Below are 25,205 nucleotides of genomic sequence, written 5' to 3' on the forward strand. Positions count from 1 at the left end.
AACGCAACAGGGGGAGGGAGGGGGTCTTACATAGTGTTACGGCCCATACAAAAATTTTAAATTTTCCATACAAAAGCTGTTACGTGGGGGAGGGAGGGGGTCTAAAATTGACAAATTTTGTGTTACGTAATATTTGAATGAACCCTAATGGTATTCCAGGAGTTAATTTTAGATTTGAATTTTCAGATCTCTTATATGATCTATCAAGTTGATATCACTTTTAACTATCCATACCAAATTTCGTGTTATTAAGCTTTGTTTTGCTTAGCTCGGAACATTTTCAGACAGTCATGCATAGATGATATTCGCTCATATTCGGCACATTGATTTGGAATAATAGATATAGATGTCACACTTAAACTTAGGAATTCAGGATTTATACCTATACGAATGCATATCAACCGAAATAAACATTCCAAATCGAACACACCATGATTCCAAATTTAAAAAAAAGTGCAATTTAAAGACGCAATTCGAACCGGTATCCAACGTCAATTCAACACACGTATCGGGGACCAGGTTTCCTTTGGTATACTACGGCCAGAAAGCCAACTTTTTGCCCCGAAATTGGACGTCCAAAAAAAGCTCCCCAAATCAAATGTAAGGAGCTTTTCACCCATCGAACGACGACCACAACACACCCCTCGCAAGTCCCACTATGCCGTTTCAATTCGCGTCGCAGAGAGTAACCACCGGGTCCGCGGGTCTGCTCCAGGTCCGGTCTGCGCTGCGTCGCGACGACGACGTCGACGCCAGTTACAGCAGCGAACCTTTATAAGCGCACCTCTGTCGCAGTTCGGGGATTAGTTCAAAAGTGGAAACCATCCAGAAGCGTGTCTTGGAAATCGCACCGTGCGAGAAGAGCTTTTCTCTCGCCCCGCTCCCAACCAGTAAGAAGAAGGATCATCTCATCAGATTGATGCGTTCCGGAAGCTAAGTCGCATTTTAGCCCGAAGGATTTGCCAAAGGAACTCAACGGTGGTAGCGAATCGAGCTCCTCTTGACCAGAAGCAGTAAACCAATCTCAAAGAAAGGATTATAAGATGCTAGAGGTCTTCCTGTGTAGCCGAGAATTGTCGGATTCCGAAGTGGCTGTCGTCGTCTGTCGTTGAATGTGGATTTAGTTTTAAAATCGTCATATGTTCGAACATTGCTAATTTATATGATAAGAGAGAATTGACTCTGAGAAACTTGACAAAAACTAGTGTGACAGAAATAATTCGAAGAAAACCTGTCCGGAGTGCAGTGCCAGTGTGCAAGAGAACTTGCCTGAAGTCAAAGCTATAGAAGAAAATCGTGCCCACAGCTGTTCCAGTACCTAGAACTTTCTCACGCACAAAGTTGGTAGAAGGAAACCGGCCCAATAAAAACCAGTGTTGGTGACTATGAAAGATTTGAAAGACCTTTCGGCACTTCAGTTGAACACTCGCAACGCGGTTAAAGGCGGCAGCAGCAGCAGTAGCAAACGCACCAAATGGAACGTGCCCATCACTGACTTCGCTCGGCTCACCCACAATCCGATCCGAGCCATTGTCGAAGGTTTGAAGATCGCACCGAATCCGGACAAACCACTGATTGCGCTCTCGATCGGTAAGTAATTGCTCACCCCTCATAATGCCCCTCGTCTACTATCAGGTTCAGGTAGTGCCCGTGTCGAATTCCTGAAAAAGGTAAAAGTGCTTGTTTTGAAACGTCCATTGCCGCCTTTAGTTCTGATCGCACACTGGGATCGATCGCTATTGTTGACGGCCAAAATGTTTAATAAGGACTGTATTAAATAAAGTGACCAGACGTCCCGCATTTCGACCATTCGTCTCACGTTAAAAAGTGCCCCGCGAAATGTCCTGCATGCTGCATCTCACTCAAATTATTAAAATGTATTGCATTTTAAAAGCAGTTATTATCATTTGACGTTGGATAAGCAAACACATCTCACATGCATTTTTTAAATGATGTCTAAAGAGTTTACAAGTTTCAATTATGAAAATGGTTCATCCGTTTCCTTTTAAATGTTCGTTTAAAACAACTTTTGTTTTGTTTCATACAAACCTACAAAAAATCAGCTTCAGATTTTATCAAATTGTACAGCGATCATTACCTTATTGTTTCAAGCATCTCTGTGACCAAAAAGATTTGTCCAATCTTTTAGATAGATATGTTTGTGAGATTAACAATATTGTCGAGTGAACATCATTTTGAATGCGTCTTCCTCATGTTTTTACTTGACTGTTATGACTTTTCCTCAGAGTTCTGCTCTCGATTCCACATGAATCCCTTTTATGAATCTGTAATAATCTTGCTCTGGGTTCAGTGAAATAAGGCACAGCGTAGCCTCGGAATCTCGCTCAGGATTCCTTGAAAATAATGCAAACGATTATGTTAGAATATAAACTCACTGTTTGGAATTTTTGAAGATATTCCGAAATCTGTTTTTTTGTTAGTATTGCCACAGATAACAGATGTTTATGCTAGAACAAAAAAATCTGAAAACTTGTGTAAATATTTAAATCAAACCTCCTAACAATCACTAGCGCCGTCACACACCGAATTGCCTCAACCAGTGGTGAATATCAGTATCTTGAAATATTTCATATTCACCACTGACATCGTCATGGGAACTTAGCGATGATAGCGCCACCACGATGTTGCTACTTGTGTTGCCATTCAAAATCACCATTAAATGTCTTACACAGTTTTACAATCGGACTTCAACGTTTGTTATCTGTGGTATTGCCTAAGATTTCTAGCCAAAATTGCAGTTCAAAGCCAAACACGTTTAAAATTCATCTTTCAACTGTTGCACACAATTGTCAAATAGTTGAAAATTTCAAAATATCATGCGACTTAGGGATGGTACACAAATTATGTCACGCTAAATTTCAACTTTTTTGACCCCCCCCCCCTTTGTCACGTTTTTTGTATGAGTCCTCCGAATTTTTTGTAAGGCTTGTCACGCTTGGCTTGACCCCCTCTCCCCATCGGAGCGTGACGTAATTTGTGCATGACCCCTTACGCCCTTATTCTAGCACACGCTTCAAATTTCAAAGTGCTCATAGTTTGACAAAAAAAATTGAACTACAGAAATCGTTTATCTTTCGTTTTCTTCTTGGCATTAAGTCCCCACTGGGACAGAGCCTGCTTCTCAGCTTAGTGTTCTTATGACCACTTCCACAGTTGTTAACTGAGAGATTTCTTTGCCAAAGTTGCCATTTTTGCATTCGTATATCGTGCGGCAGGTACGATTATACTCTATTCCCAGGGAAGTCAAGGAAATTTACATTACGAAAAGATCCTGGACCGATCGGGAATCGAACCCAGACACCTTCAACAGGGCTTTGCTTTGTAGCCGTGGACTCTAACCACTCGGCTGAACCTTTAGGAAAAACCATGAACATAAATGGTCACCGATAGCATTACTTGCGTAATTGGACTCGCAACTTCATAGAAAGTACTTTGTACTTTAAATAATTTGATTTCTTTAGTAATTCTTAAGTTCCGTCTTTTAAGATGTATTTTTCAGAACAGTATTATGTGCAAAACGTCTGATATCCACTGGATACGAGTAACTGACACTGAAGAAGACTGCAAGTGGTAGTCGAAATACGCGTATCTGTCAAAGATAAGCATTTAGGTGCGGAATTAAAAGGTACACGGTACTCCATCTACTTTTAAGTTTCTCTATTTGAGATTCTGCTCAGAGGATTCGAACATTCATTAAAGAGGTGTTCCATGTTACTTTTTGTGCGTCTTGACTTTTTGTCATCAAACAGTTTATTTTTACAAAAACACTTCCAAAAAATCAACTTTGTTCAAAATTTTAATAAAAAGTAAGCCAAGTTAATTTATCCCATTGTTGAATTTTACGCATAACTGTCCCGCTACTGTATTTCTACGCATAATTGCAACACTATACACAAATAGCAGCGCTGATGTGGAACATAACATTCAGTACACAGTTTTTATTTGGCTATGATGTTATAAAATCGTTTTGAATATCTTCTACCATTGGTTTTACATCCCATGTGGAACATAACTTGTTCTTTTTCTTTTTATCACTAGGGTGCATTCATTTTACGTGAAATTTGATGAAAATTACCAATTTCAAAATACTTTTTCACATCTCAAACGTTTTTGAATGACTTGATCACATGCCATGTTCTGGATACCCTGTTCCCTATGAGAAGTGACCATCACATTGAGGGTTCTGAGACCTATCTTGTGACATATAAAACGTCATTAATTTGCGGATCAAGTCTAAAGAAGAATAACTCAACATGTTTTGGATGACCTAGCCACATACTGGATTGTTCCGGATACCTGATTCCCCGGTGCAAGTGGCGAATCTATTTAAGGATCTAAAACTTAATTTGTGACGTATCAAACATCATGATTTTGCAATGTCCATAGAAGTATCAGATCATGGAAAGATTTGTCTCGCGAATTCAGAGTTAAATACATCCTCCGCAAAAGAATCTTGAAATCGCAGATGAGTTTCTGTCAAACCTGCTGGAAGATTCGATAAAGTAATTTATCGCCTTTACTAAATCATATAAACTCTCTAACTTACTATCTTTCTTTAATTCTTTGTCTTGGAATTACGTCTACACTGGGACAGCCTGCCTCTCAGCTTAGTATTCAATGAGCACTCCCACAGTTATCAACTTAGAGATTTCTTTGCCAAAGTTGCCTTTTTCGACATACTCTATGATACTCCTGCGAAGTCAAGGAAATTTCCATTACGAAAAGATCCTGGACCGACCGGGAATCGAACCCAGACACCTTCAGCATGGCTCTGCTTTGTAGCCGCGAACTCTAACCACTCGGCTAAGGAAGGCCCCTCTCTTTCTTTCACTATCTCATATCCCATTGTCAATCTCGTAGCAAAATTTACCTTTTTCTCATAATACAAACTCTTGACTGTAAAGAACACGCTATTTTTTATACTATTGCAATGATTTTATTTGAATTTATCACAAACCTGATCAACACGAGGCATAAACGTGCACAATTAAAAATCTTTAAACGCGTTTTTCTAGTATCATGTTTTGGAACATGAGATAATAATGCGTATAACAGCAGTGAAAAAAAAAGAAAAAAAAAATGAAGAAAATATCAAATTTTCGCAATTTGCAGTTGCTTTTGTGTATACCAGGTTTTAATATTTTAATGATATGTAATTTATTAGCTTTAAAATTTGAAAAGTTAGTTGTTCTTGGATCTCCTATTACTCAACAATACAATATGTGATCATCCCCGTTATCCTCTCAACTTTCAACACTCGACCACTTAAAAACTAGATTAAGAGACATCCAAGTTTAGGCAGCTTCCAGAAATGACGTGCTACGTAATGATAAAAACGTTTGTCTATAAGGGATGATACACAAATTATGACACGCTAAATTTCAACTTTTTCGACCCGCCCTCCCTAGTCACGCTTTTTTATGAGTCCTTCAAAAAATTTTACAAGGGTTGTCATGCTATGCCTGACCCCCTTCCCCCCCTTGGAGCGTGACATAATCTATTTCGGATTCAGAAAGCCCGTTTGTCTAATAGTAGAAACACAGACAAACAGACGTAACGCTGATGAAATTTCCATCGACCATTCATTTAACGATCATTTCTTATTCTTTATGTTACAAAACTCACAGTCACAACTAGAGGCGCGCGCATCGTTTTTATCTTTCGCTCTTCGTGTTTGACGTTTCACACTACCGCCATCTGCAGGTCTTTTCGTGCAACATGCTCACCAGATGATGATGTTGTGAATTGGGCGATGCACTTTAAAGAAATTTGTTCTGAGTGTTACGTCTGTTTGTCTGTGGTAAAAATGCATGAAAGAAACTTCTCCAAACAATATATAATATAACGATGTAGTTAAAATCGAAGATTTGGGCGCTACTCGAAAATTGCACGAGATCGACAAAATATAACACAGTACTCTGGTACGGTATTGTGCCGCGCGCAATTGACCGTTGCATAAAATCTCCGCATATCGTTCCGCTTCATGCTGTCTTAACTCTTGAGCTTCAGCTTCCACAATTTCTTCGTGCTGCCTTTTCTTGTTGCGGTAAATTGTTTTTTTTTCGGCTCTCTCTGACCTGTACTGCTCTCTGTACTGTCGGATACCGGCCATGAGCATACGGCTTTTGGCGACAATCTTCATGTCTGTCACTCTCTGGCACTCTTCATCAAGCTAGTCATTTCATCTTCGTCGTTGATTAGTGCCACTTCACTTCCCGCGCCGTTGTTGTCACCGCTTCGTGGATAGGGTCCAGGCTTCCCAAATGTACCGCCTCACGATAGTATTTCGACGGCTGTCATCAACTACTTCCCACGACAGCCTTGTGAATGTACTATCCATGACAGCCTACCATGAGGTGGTCATGCGACATGCAACGATGCCGTCTTGTACAGCACACGGCAGTTCGATCACATTGCCTACACGAAGCCACAAATCAACCCAACTTTGACTTCTTTTGACGCAAATCGGCTCTTCCGTGGGATAACCCAAATTAAGGTTAACTGATATATATCTATCATTAGGTTGTTTCCATTTGACAGCGGCAAAACAAACAACTCAGTGCAAAATCTATCCAGCGTTAGCTTTTGAAGTCTCCGTGATGGGTTAAAACAACTTAATGTTGGGTAAACTCGAAAGAACCCAAATTTGGCTTATTCCATTGAACTTCGACGATGGGTCGGTGCGTCTCTCTCTGTTTTTGACAACATTGCTGTTGCGAGAGAGGCAAACCAACCCAACCGTGGGTAAAAACTAAATGCAGTTTACCCAAATTTTAGTAAAAAGATCTTATTTTTTGGGTAGTCTGATTTCTTCGTTTGCCAATGACAAGCTCGCTTGTTCGTTCGTAACATGTCTCGTACACCCGAGCGTCGTACTGGCAAAATGAATATGCAGTCAGAGCCTCTCGGGTTCTGTATTCTGCGAAATGTTATACGTCACGCTTAAACTTTTTTACACTATTTTTTTGAATAATCAAAACGTTTGCTATGCATTCACTAGACAATGCACTCACAAGACGAACATAGTGTTGAAAATAATCATCGCTTTTATAATCAAATTACGTGCATATCCACACTTGTGTAAAATGTTGTAATCTTATGTGTAAAATGTTGTAATCTTATGTGTAAAATGTTAGCATGAATCTCAAGTTTCATGACAGCACACGACAGCATTCTCACGACAGCTGGCTCGATTAGCCGAAGACTGTTACAGCCCTTCGGTGGTTGTAATGTGAAATAGTCTGTTCGGCGTCTGCTTGCCATGTTTGATGCCAAACTAGGGCCCCACAGGCTGTTGACATCTCCAGAAACGTTGCTTATTCCCAAGCTGCTGTGCAGCTATCCCATCAGACAACAAGCGTTGGATATTGGAGCGCAACGTTTAGTTTGTTCTGAAACTCGTGACGCTGGATAACCGCGCCCGAATTTCAGCTGCAATGAGATAATGATATGAGTCGATATTAGGGTAACGAAAGGTCCTGACATCCATGACATCTGAGAAATGTCGCCAATCAACCAGCACGTGGTCTATTTGGGAGCAGGCATTGCCATTCAGATGTCGCCATGTGTGTTTGCTGATTCCCATCCCTTTAGCAGCAGCGAAGGTTACAAGCCGCAGGCCATTATCATTTGTAACGGGATTAAGGCTTTCTGTTCCAATGACGGGTAGGAAGAAATCTTCTTTCTCGATCTGCGCATTTGCGTTGTTGACTATCTTGACATCTTGTTTTGGGCACTCTCCGTAGGCCTTATCTATTGAAGAACCCTTCATTCGCAACAGACAGATTCGCTTGCTTACCGATTTCTACCGTATAACTCGCTTGGCTTCCCAATCACTATAAAAGCAACTCCATGTTCTGATCTGTTACCGCCGCTGTAGTAAATATGATACTCGAATGAATTGTTGGCGATGGTACCCACCGCTCGGAATTCACGATCCACGTTGGGCCAGCGTATTTGCTGGATAGCTGCCACGTTCACGAGCCAGGAGCCCAACACGGGCTGGTTCATTCAAACTTCTCTCATTCCAAGTTCCGACTTTCCAATCGTTGTCCTTTATTCGTTGCCGGGTCTAAAATCAATCCGATTGCTCTACTCTTGCCTTTCTTGGTTGGTGAAGAGTCTTCGATGGGCCACTTAACCAGGGTCGCGCTACCTACATCGTGCTAGAAGGGCTGCCTCCTTGGTGCTGACACGATACAGTATTGTCTGATTGTTTTTTTACGTGTTGACCACGGACATAGCTATCACATGGTCACCTTTATCAGGGCTTTGGACCTGTAGTTCTGCTTCTCAATAGTTTCAAGTTCCTTCGGACATGCTGCTATGGTTAGTCGTCATGCGCTTGCGGTGTTCATCAAAACTGTGTACACTGTAGAATTTTGTATTATACATAAACGGTTTGACGGTATAAAAGTTACATATTTTTCTTTTGAAATTTGACTCTCGACCCAATTTACTAACTTGTTTTTCTGACAGAGAGCTTCGTTGATGCCCAAGCAGAAAGTTCGTTTTTTCTCGCGTTTGTGCCGGGGTGATTTTTTTTGTGCAATGAACATGCTGATAAAAATGGATTACGGTTACTCAGTCAAGTATGGACGATCAATTTGTTGAGCACGTTTCATGCTTCTATTTTGAGTGTACAATATATTATGAAACGTTTTTTCATCATGACCTTTGTGTTTACCTTAATTTTATCATTATAAAAAAATCCTTTGAATGGTTCGACACTAAAAAAGTCGACTTAATCGTATGTTCACGTTGTTTTTGAGGTTGCATGAATCGCATCACTTACCAAGGTGAATCTTGATCATGCTGCTATGACCCCTCCCCACTAACAAAAATGCTTCCCATGACAACCATGGAGATTCAGAGATGATATCGGTCTCTAGTAACAATGAATGTCACACTAATATTCCTTCCCTTCCCCGATAACCGCAAGCACGTGGCCGGCGCTGTTATTGACTTTATAATGTTTGGAGTTCTCGAAAGCGTACATTGAAAATGAAAAGCTACATCTGTTGATTCGTTGTGCAACTTCGATTATTCTGGTCAATAACGGAGTAGCAACTACGAATTGTACGGTCATCAATGCTTATGCTTATGCTTAATTTACTAACTCATTTTTCTTACATTGTGATTTATATCACAATGCATGTAGGCAACACGTTGCACTAGATTTTTAAGCATTATTACTAAAATAAAAGTTTCATTTTTTTTTTAAATAAATGCAAAATATATTGAAAGTTACAATAACTCATATAGTTTATCTGCAAATCAGATGCAGTTAAACAATGTAAATTTAAACAGTCGACGGATCTAAATTTATTTCTAGATATAAAGACAGAAGAGAAGAAAGTACTGCAGTTTTCACAGCTGAACAGTTCGGTAAAACTGTAAAACCCAATTATACCGTTAATTTCTAAGAAAAATATGATGGCATTTGTACAATAGGCTTTAAAAGTCAATACCTTTTGATTGCACTGAAATGAACGTTGAAGTAATAAGAACCATGAACAAGTTTTTTTTCGATAGAGATTCCAGCAGTCGAGTCGACACCCTCGCGACACATTTGTTGGTCGTTCGGGTCCGGTATGTGCCATCACGAAATTATTCCATCTGAGCGACCGGTTTTCATCGATAAGTAGGCAAATGAGCGGCACTCAGCTGGTTGGTTTGGCTGGATGTCGGTTTGGATGAGCCCAGTTGGATGAAAGACACAGTCGATTCGCTTGATATCGTAATGGCTGAGAAGACAGAACCTTTACATTATTTTTTCGAGCATATTGTCGTCAATTACAAACCACGGTTCAAAATTAATGCATTTCAAGACTGCATGACATCGGTTTATTACGATTTTACTGTATTGTACATTTCTCGATTGACATAAATTTAAAAATAACGAGGACCTGATCAAGGCTTCTCAGTGGATGTGCTGGAAGATTTTATTGTCAATAACACTGTGTTGGTAACGGAAAATTCCAGGAATATAGAAATATGGCGCAAGGATAAACTTGCATGGTGATTGCAGATGTAGAGTAAGGTCGTCTGGATTGTTTTTCTGTTGTGAATGTGATGAAATAACAGAGGAGGATGTCTTTATTTTGATTGCAAATTAGCTCTTATGAAACGATTTATTTCCTTGGTACAATTTGAAAAGAGGTTTTGCACAATACGAAATTCATTTTGATCAATATTGGAACTCAATTCGTCCTGTTTACCATTTAAAGGGCAAGCATTTCAATTTAAAATATACAAAATTCTATTTGGACTCATTAGCTAATCGTTACCGAATTATAATTTCATTAGTTTATTTTAGTGTTAAATGAACACTTCCACAGTTATCCACAGAGAGCTTTCTTTGCCAAAGTTGCCATTTTCGTATTCGTATATCGTGTGACAGGTACGATGATACTTTATTTTAAGGATACTCAAACAAATTTCCTTTACGAAAAGATCCTGGACCGACCGGGCATCGAACCCAGACATCTTCAGCATGACTTTGCTTTGTAGCCGCGAACTCAAACCAATCGGCTAAGAAAGACTCCATTGAATTTGGAAATTTGTTGATGAAGGTTCTTGCATTTCCTTCATAATTTTCATTCTGAAGTTCCCTAGGCACTCCAATAACACTGCGGAACACGTTTTTGTCTCCAGCACCAAAATACCGCTATTCACTTAATTAAGGGTTGCTGAATCCTTTGCCGTTTTCAGAAATATCATAGCACGTCTAGTTTTTGAGATATTGACTGTTGAAAATGCAAAAAATGACTATTTCAGCCAACTTGCATGCAAGTTTGCCAGCTTGTAAGGTAATATATTGGCTTAATTTGCCACAGAACTCAAACTTTATGTGTATAACAATACTTATTATCAAAGTTTGTAATACTTTCGATGCGGAAAAGTTATTTTTTGATGGTTTAGAGAATTGTTGTATTTTGACATATAGAAGAAACGAAGAATTTTGTATAGAGACTGCAAGCACAGACAAACAGACGTCACACTCTCACCGATGTCCATCGACCACCTTTTTAACGGCCGATTCAAATATATGGTCGGTGGCCAATCCACCACCCGCAGCACTCGCATCGTTTTTGTTCGCGTTTGACGTTTACACACTACCGCCATCTGTTGGTCCATCGGCCAAACACATCGATTTTAGCATTGGGCGTACATGTCATCGTGACTATGATTTTGATCGGGATTTGTTCTAAGTGTTACGTCTGTTTGTCTGTGCTGCAAGCATGTTGAAAAAATCGGTTTAATCAAAATTTAATCGCGCAATTTCAATCAAATTATATCTGAAATGAAAGTTCAAGTTCTATTTTGCATGTTTAGCGGATTAGATCACAAAAAAATTTGACAAATCGTACTTTAAATTTCATGTAAACATGAATAAAACCAGTGTTTTATACAACTTTGGCGACCTGTAGCTAACAATTGTGACGTGCTGGAACATTTCTGAGAATGGCACCAGATTCAGCAACCCCAAATCTACTAGAGACACATAATTTGATCCTTGAGACACGCAAAAATGTCATTTTTGTTACGCTGTGTAATTTCAAGACTACATCCGGGTTCGTCACAGAATTGAAAATTTTTAAAAACTGAAATAAAACTATAACTCATTTATAACTTTTCCTGAAAATCTTATCAAAACTGATCGAACAATCGTGAACGTTGATGAAGGTTAAGGCACAGACAAACAGACGTTACTCTGACGAAATTTCCATCGACCACTTTCACGATTTTTTCAAATTCGCTATGTTACAAATCTCATAACAAGAGGTGCGCGCATCGTTTTTCTTCGTGTTTGACGTTTCACACTACACGAAACAGTATTGCTTGCAACATGCTCACCAGATGACGATGGTCTAAACTGGGCGATGGATTTTAAATAAATTTGTCCCAAGTCTTACGTCTGTTTGTCTGTGGTTGCTATAGAGCCCCTTTTGGCGAATTATTCGGCTGATAAACGGCCTACTCCTCCGAATCTCTTAGGTGAGAGGCACGATAAAAAGAAACAAAGTATTATATTCCGAAAAATGACACTTGGTAGTGGCGTCATTCCTATCGCAATCTCAAACGAGTACAAGAGAAAGCAAAGCCTGCTCTCTTTTACTATCCTTCTAGCCCCATGCTTGGCGATAGGAATGACGACACATGTTTTGATTGAAAATCGTTGCTTACACGTGGGAATAGCCTACCTTGTTGTGTATACCGTGGGTGAGAGGCAGGGTTGGGAAAAATCTTGAAATTCACTCTACAGTAGCCAAGCAAAGCCAATCACAGTCAGCGAAGCCAGTGAAACTTACGCCCATCGCTGCTGTAGGCAAAAAGCCTTGCAAATAGCAAAACACCCGTTGCTAAGGGCAACCCAGAATTACTGTAGAAAAATGTTCTATTTCCCGCTGCATTTCCCGCATTTAGAGCCTTCAATGACACTCATGATTTAGAAAATTCGTGCACCCAACATAGGCTACTTGATGAGATTCACGTTTTTGAACTACTGTACTAGAGAGCCACGTGATTTTCGCGAAAATTCAAGCCTACTACTATTACCATTCCCAGCACTGGTGAGAGGTGTCTATTGCTCAAGTTTCTGACGTGATGTAACATATCTGAGCATCTTAGGACTCAGCATCCCCCAATTTAGTGGATCACAAAATTTGATCTTTTGGACAAAGACAAATTTTGCTACGCTGTCTTATCATAAACCCAATATAGGTAATTGATAATTCAATCCTGTTTACAACTACTTTTCACAAACATCATGCTTACGTCCCCAGTTCTACCGAACTTGTCTTTTTGCTCGTAGTGGCCAAAATATTTGCATTCCCAAGATGCACAAAAAAAAACGATGACACTGCAAATGAAGACGCACTGCTAGCCCCAGGGAACATACCTTACTTATTCCCTAAATATGATGAATTTGCAAGTCATTAAACACTCGCACTCCTGTACGCCCAATGATGGAACTTGTTTTTCATACAGCATTACCCACGGGATACCGGTTCGATTTGCGCATCTGATCATACGATCAGCAAACGGAGCACAGAGGTCCGGTTTTTCAAAAATCTGTCCGAAACCTAATTTTCTAATATAGTTCTAAGATGAAAAAACAAAGTTTTGCTCCAAGACTCGACTAGTTTGATCTTTGGGCCTTGAAGAATCGATTATAGAAGATTCTTCTAGTCTTAAAGGCCCAAACGCAATGATAGCGGAACGGCAACGGAATGCGGAACCGGTTCGCCAGCATGTATCACAACATCTCGACTGAGCTGACAACGAATGAAATTGAATCAACACAGAGTCGACAAGCTGATTATAGTTCATGCTGGCGAACCGGTTCCGCATTCCGTTGCCGTTCCGCTATCATTACGTTTGGGCCTTAAAGGCCCAAACGCAATGATAGCGGAACGGCAACGGAATGCGGAACCGGTTCGCCAGCATGAATCACAACATCTCGACTGAGCTGACAACGAATGAAATTGGATCAACACTGAGTCGACAAGCTGATTATAGTTCATGCTGGCGAACCGGTTCCGCATTCCGTTGCCGTTCCGCTATCATTGCGTTTGGGCCTTAAGGCCCAAAGCGGAACCGGTTCGCCAGCATAAACTATATCATGCTTGTCGACTTAGTGTCGTTCGTTGACAGCTTAGTCGAAATTATGTGATTCGAATCATTTCCGCTTCCGTTGCAGTTCCGCTATCGTGGCGTTTGGGCCTTAAATCATGTTCCAAAACACTTTTCTTTTCTAAAAGTAGTAAAATATAGCGATTGCGAAATTTTTGCCATGATTTTTTGAACTTGGACCACTGTACGGGTCAGCAGTATAATCAGCGAGGCTACCCGATAGGTGTCACTGGGATTATCGGCTGCTGCTCGGTTCGGTTTATAGGTTTTGCCTCGAATCACGCCACTTTTTGGGGGTCAGTATTCGACACAGGGTGCAAAAATCTGCGTCCAATCGATGGATGCAAAGACAGCGTCAGGTTTTGGTGTTTGATTATGTTGATGCGATGGCGGCCGGCAGGTTATTAGGCTGGGGACGTCAACCGGCCCCCGGAGACAATGGCACGTGGAGCGTTTTTTTGTTATCTCCTAATGCTCCTTTGCTGGATAAAGTTTCGTATAAACCCGAATAACCTGTTCCGCTAGACAGCGATCGGTGGTGGACATACTTTCGGCTAGTTGAAATTTATTCATAGTGATAAAAAATTCGTTGGCGGCTGATAATTTATGCACTCGATCGGTGGATGGGCGTAAATTGTTCTGCTATAGCTAGGGCAAGGTGCCGGTCCAGCTTCTGGTAAACTGAAGTGAGAAAGTAATTTCTTGAATTAGGTGATTCTTCTATGAATCTATCTGATAAGGAAATGTCTGCAATCGTTTCCATTTAATTTCCTAGATTATGCCTGTTTAGTCTTCAGTGATCGACATACGACATAGATGTTCTAAAAATTTACTAAACCAATATAATATCTGACAGACCTCAGTCACAGATAAACAGATGTAAAACTTAGAATCAATTTCTTCAAAATCCATCGCCCAGTTTACACCATCATCATCTGTTGAGCAGGTTGCACGAAATACCGTTTCGTGCTACAAGAACTGAAGATGGCGGTAGTGTGAAACGGCAAACACGAAAAACAATACGCGTGCCTCTGGTTGTGAGATTTGTAATACACACTTAAATTATTTCACCGACCTCAGTAAAACTTTTCGACGAGAATCCAACAGCTGAAAATTCGGTAGTTTTCAACGCCGAATCTCGGTACTTATTTTACCAAGATTTCGGCAACCCGAATTTTTTGCCAAGATCTCGACGAACGTTACCGAGATTCGGTAAACGTTTACCGAGATCTCGGTAAAAATGTTACCGAGAATCGTCAAATTATGAACGAGATATCAGCTGTTTGGTTTCTCGGCGAAACCGTTTAAGTGTGTATAGCGAATTTGAAATGGTCGTTAAATGAGTGGTCGATGGAAATTTCGCCAGTGTTACGTCTATTTGTCTGTGCCTCATTTATAAGACATTGCCAGAACAGGTATTCAATTGTAGGCAAGGGAGTTGAACTGAAGACGAGTGGCTCGACTAGAATGCGGCTTACTTTCAAAAGTTTTCTAAACCTAAAATAACGATAAGCTTCTCACGCTATGTCTGAATCAGACAATTTCAAAAATCGAATGTACATCGGATTTTTTCTTGCTAGAGATCACTATTTGGTCTATATTTTCATAATCGGAAGGTTTTAAAATATTCTATCGGTGAAATTTTTTCCATACATTTTGTATGAGCGGATATGCGTCGAAAACTTGATTTTCATGGGATTTAGTATGAAAAATGGCTAAAAAGTGGAAAAAACCAAAATTTCACCGATGGAATATTTTAATACTTTCTGATTATGAAAATATAACCCAAATAATAAACTCTAGCGAGAAAAAATCCGATGTACATTCGATTTTTATAATCGTCTGGTTCAGACATAGCGTGCCTCTTGTGAATCACAGTCATCTATCCATAAATCGATATACTTAACTCAAAACAAAGTTAAAAAATCATAGTAAAGGTTGGTTTTTATGGCTACATTCTATGATGATCCCGCAGTTGCACTGATTTTATACTCTATAATTCAATTCCTCCAAAACTTCTTCCCAACTCCCATTAATATTGAATAGACTAACAGATTTCTCAGGAGTAAATAAATGTTCTAACGAGTCTCTAATCAAAAAGTCTCTCAGCTCATCGGAGTCCTAATGTGCTGCGCTAGCGCTCACGAAAATTCTGAAAGCTCGCGCTAGGTGCTGTTCTCCCGGGGAGACTCGTCTCATGCGCTGATGACGCTGCGGCTCCTCACCGGTATCCGAGTTGTAAAACAACTCCTTAGTAACGAAGAGCCTCTACAACTCACTTCATTATGCAGGTGTATAGATGGTCTACTTGATATGGTCGAAGACTCGCGATCCGAAAGTTAGTTTTTCGAGCCTCGTTGAACAAATTTGTCATCACTTCAATTATTATTGCGCTGACTTTCAAGCAGCACATGAGACGGAGCGCATGAGACCGCATTCAGAGTTAAGACCCAAGAAAAATTAGGTACACCAAAAAAGATCTTACAATGTATGCGTACCAAAGAGTCTGCAAGCAATGAGGTTCCTGTACATATGGCTATCGAATCTTCCAAAAAAAATCAGAAACGGTAAGTTTTGGTTAGTTATTTTCTTCGGCAAAGTTGTTTATTTTCGGAAGTTACACAAACTTGCGGATGTTTGAATTGAATTGAATTACTTATTATTGAAGGGATTTTTTGCCGTAGGCAGGTTCATCCCCAGACTTGCGGAATTTATACAAACATACCAACCACTTACAGCTCACCGTTTTTAGTTTAAATCGAAAAATCTTTCGGTTACTTACTTTTATATTTGACAAACCCTCTGAAACTTCCCGGAAAATGACTGAAATTTGATGAGCTCAGTATACACAAAACTTTAGGTTATTTGTAGTTCGTCATCCAAATTTCTGCCAATTCAGCCTACCAGAAACTAAGATACAGATCCCCAAACTTGGGCAATTTGTATTGAAAAACATCGTTTGGTTACTAACTTTCGTCATCGACTGTAGTTTAATATCAAATATATTTTGATATTGAAGCATTCAAAAATATTCAAAATGTGAATGTTTTCGAGAATTCACGTATGGCTAAATAGGAAATTACTATAGCCATAACTGGTACACTTTCCCTAGATAACAAATGATGGTGGTGCGCCAATTACTGAACACGGCAATATATTTACAAAGAAACTAAGTTCTTCAAGAAAAACCATGTAACATTATGAAACCATAATATATTATTTATTTCCATGAAAAAAAAGAAATCCTTTCAGATTTGCATTTGACTTCTGCATAAGCTATTATATTGCAGGGATTATTTAGCGCATGGCTTAATAATTTGGGTGTTGCGTAGTTAAAATGCATACAATAGATTAATTTCACTTTAAGTAGGGTGCAGAACCACTTGGGCACTTCATTGATTTACTTTGGCATTTGGGTTTTTTTCGACCGAATTGTCTAAAATTTGACAGTAAGAAGCACATCTGTACGACGCATATTGAGATTAAATATCAGCTATGTAGCTTTCAAAAAACATCACTGCCGAAGTGAATCAAAAGTGCCAAGAAACGATCCGGCTCCCTACTTGATTGGATAGATCAATGGGTAACAAATTGTTATTAGCTGGAATGCAGTGTAAATTAGTGTTCAACATTAACAATAGGCTTTGAGTTTAATTAAATCTATTTAATATTTTCAGAATAGTGGCAAGTGTATAATATTTTGGTGGTGTGCAATAATTGACAATCTACTCTAATTTAGAAGCGTTCTAAACATTGTTTAAGGTCACGGAGAACTATGAATCTCAATATAAATTATATGTCCAGTGAATTTCATGAGTTTTAAAAGTGCAGTCATGCATTTTTCCTATTAGTGTCTCAAGAAGCATGAAGCTCATGCTCACGGAGCATGGATTACCGCTTCATGATTGACCAGAACAATCGAAGTTGCACAAAGATTTAATTAATGGAGCTTGGGAATAGCTAACCATTTTCAATGTGCACAAATCGAGAGTTTAAAAGTCAATAAGCGCGCCGGACACACCCTATGCGGTCATCGAGGAAGGGAAGGAATGTTAGTTAAGCTATTAGTACACTATGACAAATATTTGGCTTGGATTGATACAGAGCCAAACAAATGTTTGACATCGCAAAGATTTTGTCAGTGTTGAAACCGATGTTTGTTCATTGAGCATTTGACGGTGGAATTCTCTCTTTAGGGGTCATGCACAAATTACGTCACGCTCCGAGGGGGGGGGGGGGAGGTGGTCAAGCCAAGCGTGACAAGTCTTACAAAAATTTCGGAGGACTCATACAAAAAACGTGACAAAGGGGGGGGGGTTGGAGGGGGTCAAAAAAGTTGAAATTTAGCGTGACATAATTTGTGTACCATCCCTTATCGCTCTTCAACAAAACTTGAAAACAATGGTGTCACTACCTGTCAACTTTGACAGGTACTGGCACCGTTGTTTTCAGATTTCCCGAAGGAGGGAAAGGCTTTAGACAGTCATTGTTACTAGAGACCAAATATACCTCTGCATCTCCCCAGTTGTAATGGAATGGATATTGGGTTAGTGGGATAAGGTGGAATCCACGATTAAATCACGCCTAACCGGCCTTGCGTGTCATACCGTGAGTTGCCATAAGAGACCGTGCTAACTGGTGACGTCGCCTTCGTATCGCTTTGCACTAGCACACACCCATCGTCGTTTTTGTGTAACAGCTTTCTGATGCTCATTGGGTATGCTTGATTGGAACCGCGTTTGACAGTTCAATCGGAATCCTTGGTTTCAGTATTCGTGCTTCTCTTTATAAACAAATTCTCTGTCCTTGGTTTAAACTCAGATTTTGGGAGTATTTTGTTTTCAGTGACGCTTCCAAAATATCCAATGAGTGTTAAGCAAAGTAAGGAATTTTAAAGTAAAGAGCTCAAGTAAAATTTCTCATATTTATGGCTGGTACGCTGTTCATATGCACTGTGCAAAAGTAAAGCTGATTTCATAACGTTGGTAACGCCTGCCGTACAAATTAAATGGAACTACCACTTTTCCGAATACAGAGAAAACACAAAACCCACATTTGAGTATTTTTTAACTTATTTTTTGGGAGAGAGAAATCTCCCTATTTTATTCGCTCCTTTTGTCAGAGAGCGAAGAGCAAAACAACCCAAAAACCGAACCTTTGTGCGTTACTTAAAATTTGTGTAAGTGGTATAGTACTGGAAATTGAGTTATTTGATCTGCCGGTTGAGTGAAAAGAACTTAGCCAGTAGGCATTTGTTCGGATGGCTGCAAAAACAACTTCTTCCCCATCAACTCAAAATTAGTTTAACGCACGAACCCCCCGAATTGAGTGGAATGACCTAACTTTTTAATGCTTCATTTTCTCCGTTTACGGAAAAATGTGCCGCTTAATTATTCAGCTAGGAAAAGTGACACTTCTCTCATACTGGATCAGCTATCAAAATTACTTTGGTAAAATGAGAAATTTTACTTGAGCGCTTTACGTTTCAAGCCTGATTTGCTATTGAAAAGGAATCGCTAAAGAAATTTCTCACCGTTCGTGTGTACGTCAAACATGATCAAATGTGTCAAAGTTCAATTTTGAACACATTCCAAAAATTAATATTCATACAAAACGACCCAGGCCAAACTTCAAACCGACTGATCCTTATCAGAAAGTGAGGCTGCTTTCGGCGGTCATTAGCTCTCGTAAAAAGCTGTTTTTATAAATATTATTCTTTGGGAATTTCTTCTTGGATTCTTCCCAAAGTAACCCTTTTGAATTCTTCGAAAACTCCGCCGGGATTGTTCTGTTAATTTTAGGATTATTTGTGATATCTTTCTAAGTTCTTCTGGAAATCCCGCTTCCAAACCATTTACGGGGTCCTTCTGATATTTCTTCCGGACATTTCTCTGTGATTCTTCTGGATATCTTTGTGTGATTCTTGCAGAAATCCCTCTGTAATTTTTACGTGTATCTTCTTGGGATTTTGTTTTGAAATCCTGGAAGTCAAATTCTATCTCAAATACTACAGAAGCTTCTGTCGCAATTCTATCGCACCTGATTCAAATTTTCCGAATATTTCTAGAGGATTCTTCTAGGACCCTACTAGATACTATTATGGTATTCCTCTAGAAATTACTCTTGAATTCTTCCGAAATTATTTCTTAAATTATTCCAGAAATACTGTTAGGATTCTTACGAAAATGTCTCTGGATTCTTTCGGAAAATATCTGAGATGCTGTCGGAAATCTTTACCGAATACTTTCGGATATCTTTCGAAAATCCTTCTTTAATTCTCATAAAATGCCTCTGTGCTTTTTGTCAATATCCTTATGATACTTTGAAAATTATGTTAGAATTCTGTCGAATATCTTTAGAGAAATTTTTCCGAGAACTTCTGGGATTCTTTCGGAAATCTCTTTGATGATTCTCTGAATACTTCCCACTAGTCTTTTTCGAGGATTCTTTCATATGTTCTTCCGTGTTTCTTTTTTCGTCCTAAGATTCTTTCGAAAAATTCTTCTGGACTACACCAGATTTTATTCTGGAAATCCTGCTTGAAAGCTTCGAGCTTGATCCGTAAAAACTTTTGAGATTCATCAGGAAATGCTATAGGAATTTTTTCTCGGATTCTACCGGATGTTTTTCTGAGGTTCTTCCGTAAATTTTTATGATATTCTTCCGGAAATACCATAGGGTTTCTTCGAAAAATAGGATTCTAGAACTCTTCCGACTTTCTCTCTGGAATTCTTCTGAAAATTCATCCGGGATTATAGGAGGATTTCCGGAAGAATCCCAGGATGATTTGCGAAAGACTCACACAGTGGAAGAATCCACTAAAAGACATCCGGAAGAATTTCTGAAAATTTTCTGGGATGATTCCAGAGCGATATCCGGAAGAACTCCAGAGAGATTTACGGAAGTATTTCAGAAGTAATTTTTGGAACTATTTCGGAGTAACTGTCAAAAGAGTCTTAGAAAGACTTCTGATAAACTGATATATCACTAAAAAAAATCAAGAACACTTCCCGATAAGTTCAATTGAGATTGTTTTAGAATTTCATAGTTTTTTTTTCAAAGAATCGTAGAATTTTTTTCTCAAGAATCTCAGGGGAATTTCTGGAGAAATTTCAAACGGAAAAATGAAAGCAAGATTTCCGTAAGAATTGAGGAGTGCCAGGAGGATTTCCCAACTTTATAAGAGGAATTTTTGGAAGAGTTTCTGAGATAATTCCTTAAATATCACGGAGGGAGTTTTATAAAGAGATTTCTAAATAGAAGAATATCTGGAAGATTTTCAACAGAATTTACGGAAGTATTTTATAGAGATTTTTGGAAGAATTCCATAAGGATTTAAGAAAGAATCTCAGAAGATATTTTCGGAAGAATTACAGAGCGATCGAAAATATGGCTATAATTATTTCAAAAAGATTTCCAAAAGAATCTCAGTGGAATGTCTGAAAAAATTCCCGAAAGATTTTTGGAAGAATCCCAGAGGAGTTTTTCGGGAGAATTCTACAGGGATTTCTGGAAGATTTTTTGTAGAGTCATAAAGAACTTTCTAATGGAATCCCAGAAGCATTTCCGGAATAATCCAAAAGGATTTTTGCACGAACAGCTCCAAATAGATCTATGAATGAGCTACAGAAAAATTTCCTGATTTCAGAAAGGATTTCCTATAAAGGATTCCATGAAGATTACCGAAAGAATTTCAGAGAGATTTTTGGAATAATCCCATAGAAATTTATGAAAGATTTATTGACGGTTTTTAGGAAGAATCCAAGTGAGATTTACCGAAGAATCTCAGAAGGATTTCGAGAAGAATCCCAGTGAGCTGTGGAATCCTAGATGAATTTCCGGAAGAATCTCAGAATAAATGTTACAAGAATCCAAGGGTTATTTTAGGAATAATCTATTGCTATTAAAAATTATCAACTAGAATTCCTAAAACGCTACATTCCATTTATCCTATGCAACAAAAACTGTCGGCGCGATCTTTCAAATTCACTCATCAAACCCAATTTGATAAATAGTACAGCTTTTCTTTGCCCTGGAAAATAGAGAAAATTTTAAACCCACATTAGATTCTCGACTGGTGAGATTCGAGCCTCATAATTATCTTGCTGAATAGCAGCATGTTGACCGATACGGATTGTTGGGCCCGCAGAACTATCGAGTCGTTCAGAGAGCTGATGGTGACCAATCGATCAAATTATCAGCTTGAATGGCTGTTTGCTTCTTTTCATTTATGGCCTTGAAAATTCATGCTGTAGATTCGATTCATCTGTACTTTAAAAATGTAGCGAAAGCTTTGTCGACTTCATTGAATGAAACAATGTAAGAAACATATTAACTAAGAGAAAATTTTCCATTGACCGAAGTTCATGTAAATACTTTTAGTCGGCTGTGCGGAAATTGATGAATATGGAAACGAATCACTCCAATGATTACCATAACCAGTCGATAGATAGCAGTTGAACTCAACTTACATCTGGAGAACGAATGCTGCGTGCGAGGCTAATAAACAACGCTATTATTCTTGTTTGTGAAGGATCTGCATGTGAACGAACGCCATTTAAACTACTGCTGTCGATTTACTTCGGTGCACCTCCCAAGTGCAATCTAATAAATCAATAAAATAAACAAAATTCTTGGAAAAATACCCGACGACGGCACGCGTGTGCATCGAGCTTTCAAAAGTGGAGACGGTTGGTATTTTGTTCACCAGAGCTTTGGCGCGACGCACAAGTGGGCTTTTCCAAAGCGTAGCCGACGCTCGTTAATCAACCAATCATCTGACCGGGCGTCGCATCTCGGTGACTTCGATGCTGTTTGGTTTTTTGGCAACGAACCTGTTTTTCGTGTCCGGCTGATGAATATGTTTGCCGTTTTTTGCGACTCCTAATTCCTGTTTTTCTGCTCGTTTGCCCCGCTGACCGCACTTCGCGAACCTGTCCAATTTCGTCGTTCATCATTGGTCCCTTGGTTGGTGGCTCGTCCCGGGATCAACCAATCAGCACCGGTTATTTAAGTTGCGTCGTCGTCGAGGGGAGGAAGAGCAGATTTCGATTTTCACTTCGCCTGTTACTAAGGGGGGGATTGTGCGCGGGCCTTCTCTGCAATGACGTGATCAATATTCGCATTTGCATATGGAAAAAAGGATAAGCGAATTTTGTTTTCGAGCACTGAAATGGCGTTGTTGACGACGTGGATTGAGAAAAACAACTTCGCTCAAGGGGGAGAAGGTCAGATCGCAAAAATAATGAGGAATGTCGTACGAGGTTTGTTTACGCGAATGCAGCTTCAGGATTTGAATGTGTGTGCTTTAAGTGGCGACGTTTTGCTGTTGCTACAGAGTTCAATGGATCATGGAACGGAACTGAGAGATATGGCACTTAATGCATGATTGTACAGCATTTTATTGCTGTTGACAACGGTAGCATTATCTTCGACATTGTCGGTGCGGTAAAAAGTTAGAAACGGTTTCTCGTCGAAATTTGATTTCTCTTATAATCTATGCGAGATATATAACTTCGGAAGTAATGCACTCGATTCGCATCCGGATGGATCGATACCAAGAAAAAATCCAACTTCGATGAATTGTATTTTCTAACGATTGGCTAGATATAATAAGATAAATAACAACCGTTTCCCTTGTTTCAATGATCCAAATTATTGAGATTTATTCGACTATTCAAAACGTGATTTAAAAATTTCTTCTCAGATTCCCCAAGAAAAAGTTTTAAGAAATCTTCTGATATTGTTTCCAGAGATTTCTTCAAAAATAGTTTTAGGGACCTTTCGAAACATTCCTCAAGACAATTCTCCACCATTTCTCCCAAAAAAATTTTCTAGCGATGCTTGGAAAAAATGGCAGTTAACTTCAGTAATTTCCACAGCAATTACTCTGAAAATTTTCCCAGAGACCTTTCCCCAGTTCGCCTTAATGTAGTTTTATCAGATTCGGATGACAGTATCATTTAGCCTTCTAGCACCTAGATCAAAGAAAATCATGTAATTTTTGTTATGATACCTAATAAGAAAGATGTAAAAAAATTCCCGCTTATATTTCGTCAGAAGACACAATCCTCAAATCTACAAATGAATCGTTCTTTTCCCTCCACTTCCAGGTGATCCCACAACCTTCGGTAACCTCAAGCCAGCACCGGAGGTCATCGACGCCCTACGCAGCGTGGTACAGGACGGGTCCCACAACGGTTACGGACCCAGCACTGGTTTTCCGCAGGCTCGCCAAGCCGTCGCCGATTACGTATCGCACCAGGGCGATGTCACGGCCAACGATGTCATTCTGTGCAGTGGTGCCAGCTGTGCGCTGGACCTGTGCCTCTCGGTGCTAGCCGGGCCGGGCCAGAACATATTGATCCCCAGGCCGGGTTTCTCCATCTACCGTACCCTGGCCGAGGGCTTCGGAGTCGAATGCCGCTACTACGACTTGATGCCGGACAGGAACTGGGAAGTTGACTTGGTACAACTGGAATCATTGATCGACGCCAACACGGCTGCCCTGATAGTGACCAACCCGAGCAATCCGTGTGGAAGCGTGTTTAGCAGGAGCCACCTGGAAGCCATCTTGGATATTGCCGAGAAACATTTTTTGCCGATTATTGCCGACGAAATCTACGAACATTTCGTATTTCCGGGTCAGGAGTTCTACGCTGTCAGTTCGCTATCCAAGAAGGTACCGGTACTGTCATGCGGTGGACTGACTAAGCGTTTTCTGGTTCCCGGATGGCGCATGGGTTGGATTGTGATTCACGATCGGGATAACCTGTTCCAGGACGTTCGCAAAGGGCTGGCCAATCTCTCTGCGCGAATCCTCGGAGCCAACACCCTGGTGCAGGGTGCTCTGCCCGCCATCTTGAAGAACACTCCCCCGGCGTTCTACGATGATTTGGTTTCAACACTTTATGTAAGTTTTCTTATTTGTCCAAACATTTTTAAAAATTCTAACGTATATTTCTCCAATCCTTTTAGCGACATGCCGAACTGGCGTACAAGTCGATCAAGCAAATCCGCGGTCTGCGTCCGATCATGCCCGGTGGGGCCATGTACATGATGATCGGCATCGACATCAGCCGGTTCCCCGAGTTCGAGACGGATCTGGAGTTCGTGCAGGCATTGGTTGCGGAGCAGAGTGTGTTCTGCCTACCGGGCCAGTGCTTCGAGTATCCGAACTACGTGCGCATTGTGCTCACCGTTCCGGAGGAGATGATCGTCGAAGCGTGCAAGCGTTTGGAGGAATTCTGCCAGAAGCACTACAAGCTGGACGACAATGTCATCTTGGAACAGCAGCAGCATGGTTTCCTGGCAAAGCTGGCTGATTACTGATGGGCGCCGAATATAATTCATGAGTGCCATTTTATATATCTACTCATATGACTTTTATTCAACTTTGTAAGCGAAAACGAAATAGTTTACCCGTATATATAGTACCTTTCGAGATCAATTTTGAAATTTTACAAATATTTACAATATTCTATTATACCCTATATATCATTTTATACTGCTTACATATTTTCAATAAATAATCCTGTTATACATAA

At 39.8% G+C, this 25,205-nt stretch overlaps 1 protein-coding gene across 1 annotated transcript; it reads left to right on the forward strand.

The window, feature by feature from the left end:
* The first annotated feature begins 794 nt into the window (after positions 1 to 794).
* LOC5571325 (tyrosine aminotransferase) lies at positions 795 to 25,205 on the forward strand. The gene is made up of 3 exons (XM_001653564.2): positions 795 to 1,590; positions 23,772 to 24,571; positions 24,637 to 25,205. Exons 1-3 carry the CDS (start codon positions 1,386 to 1,388, stop codon positions 24,988 to 24,990), a joined length of 1,359 nt encoding a protein of 452 aa, XP_001653614.2. The 5' UTR covers positions 795 to 1,385; the 3' UTR covers positions 24,991 to 25,205.

Source organism: Aedes aegypti, chromosome 1 (assembly GCF_002204515.2).
Source record: "Aedes aegypti strain LVP_AGWG chromosome 1, AaegL5.0 Primary Assembly, whole genome shotgun sequence".
NCBI classification, from domain to species: Eukaryota; Metazoa; Arthropoda; class Insecta; order Diptera; family Culicidae; genus Aedes; species Aedes aegypti.